The sequence below is a fragment of the Nerophis lumbriciformis genome, linkage group LG03 (assembly GCF_033978685.3).
Source record: "Nerophis lumbriciformis linkage group LG03, RoL_Nlum_v2.1, whole genome shotgun sequence".
NCBI lineage: Eukaryota > Metazoa > Chordata > Actinopteri > Syngnathiformes > Syngnathidae > Nerophis > Nerophis lumbriciformis.
The window spans coordinates 32,846,948-32,859,309 of NC_084550.2; the positions used below are offsets into that span (position 1 = coordinate 32,846,948).

General features: G+C 39.6%; 1 protein-coding gene across 1 annotated transcript in view; it reads left to right on the top strand.

Annotated features, from left to right (window-relative positions):
• The window catches only part of nudt3b (nudix (nucleoside diphosphate linked moiety X)-type motif 3b), a 31,073-nt gene that overhangs the window by 3,143 nt on the left and 15,568 nt on the right, over window positions 1-12,362 (top strand). Inside the window, exon 2 of the mRNA XM_061937381.1 lies at window positions 6,735-6,845. Coding sequence (XP_061793365.1) covers window positions 6,735-6,845 — 111 coding nt within the window. The remainder of the gene's footprint in view (window positions 1-6,734; window positions 6,846-12,362) is intronic.

Below are 12,362 nucleotides of genomic sequence, written 5' to 3' on the forward strand. Positions count from 1 at the left end.
AAGCGCACCTTCTTACACACGTCACATACTGTCACGTCATACGTCACATACGTATACGTCCTCTCCCAGCAGAGAGGTAGCAGCATGGCTAACGTTAGCTGTGATGCTAGCGCAGCCGTGTAACAAACGTTCCCTCTAAGGTGCGCGCCTGTGCGCATAGCAATTATATGCCACGCACAAAATCAAATAAAAAAATAAGCGGATAACAATTTTCGACACACAGACACGACAGAGAAAAGAGTTTCCGTCATCATTGTTCAAATATTGTCATGTCTGTCGAGACGCTTATCTCCATTCGGTGCCACACGTCCACACCATCAAAATGCAGAGGCAAAAATTTCCACATCAGCACCGTATGAAAAAATTAGTGATTTTTTTAGTTGTGATTTCCTTCTCTGCATGATAGTTTAAAAGTAGCATATATTAATGCAGTATGAAGAAGAATGTTTTAATGTAGACATGCAAGCCTTGAAAGAAAATGTTGAAAATCAAGACTACATTTCCTGCAAATGGGTGCATTTCTACCCTATATTTTAACTTTAGATTTATTCTCATATCAAACTCTTTTGTCTGTCTTTTTGACACTTACATCCGGCGCCCCCCTCCACACCCCGGATTATAAATAATGTAAATAATTCAATGTGATTATTTTGTGTGATGACTGTATTATGATGATAGTATATATCTGATAGCCTTCCGCCCGATTGTAGCTGAGATAGGCTCCAGCGCCCCCCGCGACCCCAAAGGGAATAAGCGGTAGAAAATGGATGGATGGATGGATGTACTTTACTGTGCAACCTACTAATAAAAGTCTCAATCAATCAATCAAAACACAGAATCATCATACTGCTGTGATTATATGCATCAAGTGTTCATTCAAGGCTAAGGCAAAATATCGAGATATACATCGTGTATCGCAATATGGCCTTAAAATATCGCAATATTAAAAAAAGGCCATATCGCCCAGCCCTAGTTCAATTATGCCATTTCTGTTTGTCATGTATAATTTTGTTTATTTTGTGTTTATCCTTGAATAAACAGGTCCGTTTCTTGTTACCAACCATTGTGTATTATTCAAACTCCCCTAATTCAGCTGGCTAGTTGTTATCAAGAGTACTAAAACCCTTTTCAACATGGTTCTGACAACTAAGTAGGCTAAATAACTTTAAACTTTAATACATGCTCGGATAGGCCAGTATCGGTCAGTATCAGTATCAGTCGGTATCGGATCGGAAGTGCAAAAACAATATCGGTATCGGATCGGAAGTGCAAAAACCTGGATCGGGACATCCCTACTTTTGACAGCCTTGCTATAGATAATAAAAAATTAAATGTGATAAATCTATGGATAAAAAGCAGAGCCTGACGACGCATGCGCGTTTATCACAACTCTCTCTCTCTCTCTCTGTCTCTGCCCCTCCCTCACCAATGCTGCTGCACACCTTCACAATTTGTTTTGTTTTTAACCTTCTTAACCCTGAACGTACATTGAAAATACACGCAACCCTAACTCAAAATGCCGGACATTAGAGGCATTTAAGAAACACCGCCTGGACAGCCCCGCAAAAGAGGACATGTCCGGTGAAAAGAAGACGTATGGTCAGGACCTAGCCCGGGGTTTCACCGGACATGTCCTCTTTTTCTAGCATGCTGGCAGCTAACGGGCTACGATAGACTGACCATACGTCCTCTTTTCACCGGACATGTCCTCTTTTGCGGAGCTGTCAGGGCGGAGTTTCTTAAAAGCCTCAAATGTCCGGCATTTTAAGTATTGTTTACACAACGTGCAGTACGCTACTTAATATGTCCGTGTGGAAACATACCTGCCAACTACTCCGGTTTTCCCGTAATTAGTACGGTTTTCATCAACCTATTCCGGTTTACGGTTGCAGTGATAAAAAATACGGTTTTTCATTAATTACATTTTTTTTTTTTTTTTTAAAGTTTTATTCACGAAATCGCGGAACAACAATGACAATCGACACTGCTTCCTAGGGCTGGGCGATAAAACAATAACAATATATATCGCGATAGACATGTGATCAATATCAATAGAAAATGGGGTCGATAGAATGTTCGATAATTTCACTGAGTTCTGTTAGAAAAAATAGGAAGAAATGCCGAGCCGGAACCGCACGGCATTCTGGGGGGTGTAGGCAGAGGAAGGGCTTTGGCCTCTCAACCTATCACGGCTGAGCCTGAACCGCAAGGCATTCTGGGAAATGCTAACAGGAAAAAAAAAAGCAACAACGGCGAGCTGACGACGAGGAGTGAAACAAAACGGGAATATGAGTGCGGCAGCACGAGAGGAAATTGTAAATAAAAAAGGAAACGTCACGTCACCAGTTTGGCAGTATTTTGGATTTTTTAAGTCCGATACGAATCAGAGTAATACTGTCTGCAAACTTTGCAAGGTCGTCGTCCCGACCAAGTCTGGGGACACGACAAACTTATTTTACCACCTGAGCCGCTCTCACCCGCTGGAGTACAGCAGTAACAAACAACCACAACCATCTACATCAGCCGGTGCAAGTGGAACAGCACCGAAGCGGCAACAACAGACCACCATCGAGAGATACTCGGCAGCAGTGCCGTATGACAAAAATTCAAAACGTTATAAAGAAATAACGGATGCAGTGGTGGATCAATTAGCGAAGGACATGCTACCTACTTATATTTAAAATAAAAGTATTTAAATTCAGCCTTTTTTGTCCTGGTCTTTATTTAGAATTTATTTTTTTTTAATCAATAATTATCGATATCGACTGATATGAAACACTTATATCGTGATACATTTTTTAGTCATATCGCCCAGCCCTACCAGTGCTTCCCGTAACTTCCTATTGAGCCATTCCGAATGCCATGCGCGAGGCTATTTATAGCACCGCTGCCAAGCCCGAGGCACCAGTTGCCATTGTTTCCAAACAAGCGAACGATCATGGAATCAGCCGGAGAAAAATCGCATACGAGTCTTAAACCGAAAAGGAAACTGCAGTCATTCCGTGAAGAATATTCAAAAGCCTATCCGGGAATAATTATCCGTTCCAAAAAGGGTGAAAACTACACGAATTGCACCTTGTGCAGACAAGATGTTTCGATCGGACACGGAGGAATTAGCGATGTAAAAGACCACGTTGGGACAAAAAAACACAAGTCTAATGCCGTTGCTAGCGATACAAGTGGAAAACTTTCAACGTTTTTCGTCGCCCAAACAGATTCTTTGGATGTGATAAATGCCAAAGTTTTATTTACGGAGGCAATAATTGAGCAAACAAAAAGGTAATTACACCAATGTTATCTATTGGAATTGTTTAGTACTGTTATACTGTTAAAAGTGTTTATACTATTTATGCTTTCAAGTCCAAGTTGAAGAAATCTTGTTAAATGTTGACAGCATAACTACCAAAATACAGAAGTATGTCCTTAATATTTTTGCAGTGCTATTTCTGTTGAAAAGTTAAAATGATTACATTAGAGATGTGATGTGCCACTTTTCAAGTGTCTGATGGCTTAAATTAATTTTCATTAATTTTTCATATTTTGAATTCTTTTGAAAGGTTTACAAAAAAACTACATTTGAATTGTAATTCCATGCTATTGACAGGACTATTAATTTTAATGAAGTTAGCTTACCATGTTTACAGTATGATAATTGTGATAGAAATGTGAATTTTAGGCACAGAATATTTTTTACAATTGAACAAGGCAGTAGATTATACATGCTTGGACAGAAAGTTAATAATGACACCAATTTTTCTTTTAATGGAATTGTTTAGTACTGTTTTACCATTTGTTTACTGTAAAAAGTGTTTATACTTTCAATTAACAAATTGAAGTCTTGTGAAAGGTTGACAGGATAACTGGCATTAACTGTCAAAATAATTTCAAACTATTGAAGTTAGCTTACAGAATAAACATGTCAATCAACCCATATGATTTTTGCTGTAATATTTTTGTTTTGAAAAGTCACTGTGACTGATAGAAAAGTGATGGTTTTAGCAACATTTTAACCTGTCTGAATGCTAATAATCATTTTGCGTCGGGGGGCGAAGGAACCCCCCACCAGGACTTTGTCCTGGACCTACCAGGGCCTGCGGCCCCTGGACCCTGGCTACTAGGTTTTTCTGATTTCAAAAGTTGGCAGGTATGTGGAAACTCGTTCAGTACACCTCCGTACCGAACCGAAACCCCTGTACCGAAACGGTTCGATACAAATACACGTACCGTTACACCCCTATTATTTTGATTATTGTTTCTCAGCTGTTTGTAAATGTTGCAGTTTTTAAATAAAGGTTAAAAAAAAAACATAGCCTCAGCGCATAGCATAGATCCAACGAATCGATGACTAAATTAATCGCCAACTATTTTTATAATCGAATTTAATCGATTTAATGGATTAGTTGTTGCAGCCCTAACTGTTGCACGTTAATACTTTTGAGACGTTGTTTATTTACTGTTATATGTTATTGTGTGAATGCTCCAAAGCTTTCACACATATGGTTTTCTACACCAAAATGTATACATTTATTCAACTTCTTCTTCTCCAGTTTTTGGCGCACGCTACCTTCCACGTTTTTCCACCCGGTTCAAAGCGTTCCAACTTCAAACTGTTCAGCCTATTGGGGAATTGCGGGCTTTCACTGGACAAATTCCAAAAATTCCCAGATTTCCCAGAATTCATACATTTTTCCCATTCAAAATCAATTGGCCATTTCTCAAACTTTCACCATTTCCACATTTTTCAACCTACCGGTATTCAAACCATTCCACCTTCAACCTATTCCACTCATCCTGGAAATTGAAACTATTTTTTTTCCAAGTTCCAAAAAATTCCAGGAATTCCCGTTTTTTCAAACCCTATGTTCACCTTTTTTTCTGGCCACTACTCCTTCCACATTTTCAGCGCATTTCAACCGTTCCACCGTCAAAACATTCCTCTTAATCAGGACAAAAAACAAAGTTGTTTTTTGAACTGGAAAAATTCCCGGATTTCCCGGAATTCCGTAACACCATTTCTGAATTCAACATGTTACTACTTCGACATTTCTCGACCGATTTTAGAAAAATTCCAACACCAACCATTTCAACTCATTCAGAACATTCAAGTTTTCTAACATTCTCCAAAAAATCCACTTTTCACGGAATTCCGAAACATTTTGGGAAATTCCCATTGAAATCAATTGGCGTTCTTTAAAGTTCCACAATTTTCATCTGATTCAAATAATTCCAACTTTAAAATATTCAGCCTGTTCAGGAATTGTGTGCTCTACTTCAACAATTCTAAAAAAAAAAAAAGTTCCAGGATTTCAGTTCAACTTCAGCATTGGAGCATTCACACGTAATTCCTTCAGGAATTGCTTCTTCTAGTCACTTACGAGACGTTGTTTATTTATTGTTACACGTTATTGTGTGAATGCTCCAAAGCTTTCACACACATGGTTTTCTACACCAAAATGCATATATTTATTCAACTTCTTCTTCTCCAGATATTGGCACGCTCTACCTACCACATTTTTCACGCGATTCAAACCGTTCCAACTTCAAACTGTTCAGCCTATTAGGGAATTGCAGGCTTTCACTGGACAAATTAAAAAAAAATCACAGAATTCCATTTTTTCCGGGACATTTTTCCCAATCAAAATCAATTGGTTATTTTTCAAACTTCCACCATTTCCACATTTTTCAACCTATTTAAACCATTCCACCTTCAACACATTCCACTTATCCTGGACATTTAAACAATTTTTTTTCCAAGTTCCGAAAAATTCCAGGATTTCCCAGAATTCCCGTTTTTTCAAAGCCCTATTTTCACCCTTTTTTCTGGCCACTACTCCTTCCACATTTTTCAGCGCATTTCAACCGTTCCACCGTCAAAACATTCCTCTTAATCAGTACAAAAAACAAAGTTGTTTTTTGAACTGGAAAAATTCCCGGTTTTCCCGAAATTCCCGGAATTCCGTAATACCATTTCTCAATTCAACATGTTACTACTTTAACATTTCACGACCGATTTTGAAAAATTCCAAAGCCAACCGTTTCAACTCATTCAGAACATTCAAGTCTTTTAACATTCTCAAAAAAATTCCCACTTTTCACAAAATTCCTACATTTTGGGGAAATTCCCATTGAAATCAATGGGCATTCTTCAAAGTTCCACAATTCCCACAATTTTCATCTGATTCAAAGTATTCCAACTTCAAAATATTCAGCCTGTTCAGGAATTGTGTGCTCAACAATTCTAAAACAAATTCCAGGATTTCAGTTCAACTTCAGCATTCACACATAATTCCTTCAGGAATTGCCTCATCTAGTCACTTACGAGACGTTGTTTATTTACTGTTACACGTTATTACTTATTAAAAGGACACGTCCTGGCTCTTGAAACGACTACTAATGGCCACCTGTGTACGAAAGCTGAGAGGCAGTTCTGGAAGGTGAAGTCCAGGCACATGTAACAAGTGGTCTTTGTAGGGTGGTTAATTGTTACCACCATAAAGTTATTACTAGGAGGGAAAACATATTAGTATGGCCAGCTCCAAGCTTAGAGACTTAATCCAGCCAAATTCTCCACATAGAGATTTTGCAAATTGACAATGCCACATATTATGTCCCAGTTTTTGTGTGCAGCATAACTCCCTGTAGGTATGCCTGGACAACAATCCTGGCATAGTGTGCACACGCCGCATCGATCAGGACCATTAAGCCCGGCCGTTGTTATTTGGGATGCTTTGCAGGTGCTGCTGGTGAGCAGCAGCAGACATCCTGACAAGTGGATCGTTCCCGGAGGGGGCATGGAACCCGAGGAGGAGCCCAACGTCGCCGCTGCCCGGGAAGTGTGCGAAGAGGTGCGTTTCACTGTCGGACATCTTGTTTATCACTTTTCAGTAGCGTGGTTGAACTGTCCTCCCTCTCGTTTCCAAAACGTTTGTTTGGCTTTTGCACCGGGCCAAATACCGTGAGCTTAAAATGCGACCTCAACAAGCGCGCCTCCTGTTTTCGAGCCTAGCAACATGACATTATCCTCATCATGTTACACAGCAGTGTTCAGATGTTGGAGAGGTCACCGGGCTCCAGCTCGGCCTATATTTACAGGTTTTTCAAATGAAGGAACGTGACAAGCTCAAACAAATACTCCACAGCGGAACTTGGGAAAGGTCAAACACAATCCACAGCGGGAAGTCGGCTGACCTCGGATTTGTTTTGATTTCAAAACATAAATCCATTCTAGGCTTAAACCGTCGTCGTCATAAAACTTTTATTACCCATGCGGGCAGTGTTTTAAGTTACTCTTTAACGTGCACTAAAAACATAACTTTACCCCTACAACAGGGGTTGGCAACTCAAAATGTTGAAAGAGTCATATTGGACCAAAAATAAAAAATCTTGTCTGGAGCTGCAAAAAATTAAAAGCCTTATATAAGTTATAATGAAGGCAACACATGATGTAAGTGTCTATATTAGTTATATTAGCCTACTATCAAAATGACTTTAAAAGTCTTATATAAAGTATAATGAAGGCAACACTTGATGTAAGTTTCTATATTCATCAAAGTATTTTTTTCCGGCGGTCAAGTGTTTGGTACATCACTTGTCAATAGTGCGCAAATAATAGGCTGAATATATCCGTTCATATTGTAATGACCAGTTAATGTTTATGTTCGTGTGGTTTGGATTTGATGTCAGTTTTACCCATGTTTTCAAACACGCTGTAGTTCGACTTTCTTCTTAAAAGTCGCCACTGTCCTCTTAATATTCGCACATTTTGTAGATATCTCCAATATATACCCAAATTACGTCCACATCACAGACATGCTGACAACACTCCAAACAATGGCCTGCGCTTTGGTTACATCTGGTTTGGGTAGCACGGTTTTTGGTGATCAAAGTAATTTTTTCGGCGGTCAAGTTTTTGGTACATCACTTGTCCAATAGTGTGCAAATAATAGGCTAAATATATCCGTTCATATTGTAATGACCAGTTAATGTTTATGTTGGTGTGGTTTGGATTTGATGTCAGTTTTACCCATGTTTACAAACACGCTTCAGTTGGACTTTCTCTTCTTAAAAGTCGCCACTGTCCTCTTAATACTTGCACATTTTGTAGATATCTTCAATATATACACAAATTAAGTCCACATCACAGACATGCTGACAACACTCCAAACAATGGCCTGTGCTTTGTTTACATCTGGTTTGGGGAGCACTGTTTTCGGTGATCAAAGTCATTTTTCCGGCGGTCAAGTTTTTTGTACATCACTTGTCCAATAGTGCGCAAATAATAGGCTGAATATATCCGTTCATACTGTAACGACCAGTTAATGTTTATGTTCGTGTGGTTTGGATTTGATGTCAGTTTTACCCATGTTTTCAAACATGCTCTAGTTGGACTTTCTCTTCTTAAAAGTCGCCACTGTCCTCTTAATATTTGCACATTTTGTAAATATCTCCATATCGAAAGGCTTAGTGGCCACATGCGTGGACAGCACCTTTTTAGCTGTTACTTCCAACATTGTGTACACTACTGAATTGGGGTCTTATGGCCGCTTATGTGGACACTTATACTGCCATCTGGTGGTGTCAGAAGAGTATAACATACAATGGAATTTGGAAAAAAAAATGTGTAAAATTAAGAATTAGCATGTCAGTAAACATGAAGTACACGTTTGTTACTTGTGGACTAAGTACATCATATCAAAAGATGATTCCTAGTTGTTATTCTAATTAGGGTCCAATAAGCCCAAATAGCAAAAAGAAATAAAAAATGCATGTAAACAAACAGCTTGGGCCTTAAGAGGTTAAATATACAAATTATGTCCACATCACAGACATGCTGACAACACTCCAAACAATGGCCTGTGTTTTGTTTACATCTGGTTTGGGTAGCACGGTTTTCGGTGATCAAAGTATTTTTCCGGCGGTCAAGTTTTTGGTACATCACTTGTCAATCGTGCGCAAATAATAGGCTGAATATATCCGTTCATACTGTAACGACCAGTTAATGTTTATGTTGGTGTGGTTTGGATTTTATGTCAGTTTTACCCATGTTTTGAAACACGCCATTGGTGCCTGAAAGGTGACTGGCGGAGAATGTTGTGGGTTTGGGAAAGCACGGATTGGTAATAAAAGTTAAAGATAGCATCTGACTTTGTGATTTTTCTGGGGGCTAAAATATATTACATTACTTTAATTTGTTTTCAAGTAAAAAAAACGTGTTTTCAAAGTGTGGCGGTAATAAAAATGCAGTGGACTGGCAGCCCGCCACATTCAATTACATTAAGGGGAAACTCTGAGTCTTTGTCATCTCTGTGGAGATATTTTGGCCCGTTCTGTCTAGCAGAATTGTTTTAATTCATCAACACTGGAGGGTTTTTGAGCATGAGGCCAGTCCAAAACCCTCATTTAGGTTTTTTTTTAAAGCCATTCAGAAGTTGACTCGCTGGTGTGTTTTGGATCGTTGTCCGATCGTAGAACCAAAGTGCACTTCAGTTTGAAATCACGAACTGATGGCCAAACATTCTTCCTTCAAGATTTTCTGGTAAAGAGCAGTATTCATGTTTTCATCGATCACGGCAAGTGGTCCTGGTCCTGAAGCAGACCATCATAAAACCACCACCATTGTTAAGTCTTGGTATGATGTCCTTATTTTGAAATGCTGTTACATTTACGCCAGATGTAACGAGACACACACCTTCTAAAAAGTTCAACCTCCGTCTTGTCGGTCCATAGAATATTCTTCTGAAAGTCTTGGGAATCATTCAGATGTTTCAAACTTCCTTCTTGTCACCAGTGGTTTTCTGCCATGGATGCCATTTTTGCCTGATCTCTTCCTTACGATTGAGTCATGAACTCTGATCTTAACTGAGGCAAGGGATGCCTGCAGTTCTTTAAAAGTTGTCCTGTTGTTCGGCCACTTCTCGGACGGTTTACCACTGGCCCATGTTTTCTCCATTTGTGAATAAAGGCTCTCACCGTGGTTTGCTGGAGTCCTAAAGCCTTATAACCCTTTCCAGACCTTGATCTCCATTACTTTATTTCTCATCTGCTCTTGAATTTCTTTGGATCGCAGCTTTTTGGCCGACACGTTCTTTTTCAGTGATTCCGTGGTCGAACAGGTCTGGAGGTAATCTGGTTTGGGTGTGTGGTCAGTGATTGAATTTAGATTTGCAAAATGCAATCAGCCGCCGTTAATGATTTTAGGCAGGATAAAGCAGGGCTTTTATTGTGAAAACCGGAACTGTGCGGTCAGAGTTTTGATGAGATGTACGGTTGAAATAAAAAGTGTTTCTCGCCTTCCTGTCGGTCATTTTTTCCTAATATCGATCTGGCAGCAGCCAGCGTCTTCTCACAAGACCCTCGGGTCAATCAAGTGACGGAAGTGACGTCTTGGTGAAGATGGATGATCGCAAATTTTTAGGACTATATATATATATATATATATATATATATATTTATTTATTTATTTATTTATTTATTTGACCTGTCCAGTTTCTGGTAACCCCCCTTTCTACCCCACCTGACTGGCCAGACCGACGGCTTATTTTCGGTCTTTTTCATGAAGTTCAAATCACATGCCTGACAAACTTTGGGCTGTTCAGCTTTTGCTTCTGCGCACATGACTGTACCTGGAGAAGGGCTGCAAATAAACAGTTGTGCGGCTCCATGGAAATCAATATCCTTCCTCCGGGACACTCGCCCATCATTTCATTCAAGTATTTCTGGAGGGTACATGCCGTTCACGGCGGTTGGCATATCGAACAAAGAGCGGTGGCACGGAAGACACTGAATCCTCACCCGGCTGTCAGTTGTTGGCAGGTTGCTGAACATAAAAAGCCCATTATCCGTGCGAGCTGATATCATCTCTCCCTGCCTGGCTCCTTGTTACTGCTGGCTTTTGTTCACATCAAACAATGCAAGTGTCAGATATAAACGTCTAGTTGTTTGTTCACCAACTGGCAAAAGGAAACTTCAATTTGACATACAAAACCCCAAACCAGTAAAGTTGGCACGTTGTGTAATTCGTAAAAATAAAAAGAGAATACAATGATTTGCAAATCCTTTTAAACTTATATTCAATTGAATAGACTGCAAAGACAAGATATGTAAAGTTTGAACTGGGAAAATTAATTTTTTGCAAATATTAGCTCATTTGGAATTTGATGCCTGCAACATGTTTCAAAAAGCTGGCACGAGTGGCAAGAAAGACTGAGAAAGTCTTCATCAAAGACTTATTTGGAACATCCCACAGGTGAACAGGCTAATTTGGAACAGGTGGGTGCCATGATTGGGTATAAAAGCAGCTTCCATGAAATACTCAGTCATTCACAAACAAGGACGGGGCGAGGGTCACCACTTTGTCAACAAATGCCTGAGCAAATTGTTTAAGAACAACATTTCTCAACCAGCTATTGCAAGGAATTTAAGGGATTCTCCGTAATATCATCAAAAGGTTCAGAGAATCTGGAGAAATCACTGCACGTAAGCTGATATTACAGACCTTGGATCCCTCAAAAAGCGAATTAAGTGTGTAAAGGATATCACCACATGGGCTCAGGAACACTTCAGAAAACCACTGTCCGTTACTACGGTTGATCACTTCATCTGTAAGTGCAAGTTAAAACTCTACCATGCAAAGCCAAAGCCATTTATCAACAACACCCAGAAACGCTTCGCTGGGCCCGAGCTCATCTAAGATGGACTGATGCAAAGTGGAAAAGTGTTCTATGGTCTGACAAGTCCACATTTCAAATTATTTTGGAAACTGGACGTTGTGTCCTCCGGACCAAAAAGGAAAAGAACCATCCGGACTGTTCTAGGGTCAAAGTGTAAAAGGCAGCATGTGTGATGGTATGGGGGTGTATTAGTGCCCAAGACATGGGTAACTTACACATCTGTGAAGGCACCATTAATGCTGAAAGGTACATATAGGTTTTGGAGGAACATATGTTGCCATCCAAGCAACGTTATCATGGACGCCCCTGCTTATTTTAGCAATACGATGCCAAGCCACGTGTTACAACAGCGTGGCTTCGTAGTAAAATAGTGCGGGTACTAGACTGGCCTACCTGTAGTCCAGACCTGTCTCCCATTGAAAATGTGTGAAGCCTAAAATGGCAGAAGGGAGACTGTTGAACAACTTAAGCTGTACATCAAGCAAGAATGGGAAATAATTCCACTTCAAAAATGTGTCTCCTCAGTTCCCAAACCTTTACTGTGTTGTTAAAAGGAAAGGCCATGTAACACACTGGTAAAATTGACTTTTTTGCAATGTGTTGCTGCCATTAAATTCTAAGTTAATGATTATTTGCAAAAAATAACAAGGTTTCTCAGTGTGAACATGAAATATCTTGTCTTTGCAGTCTATT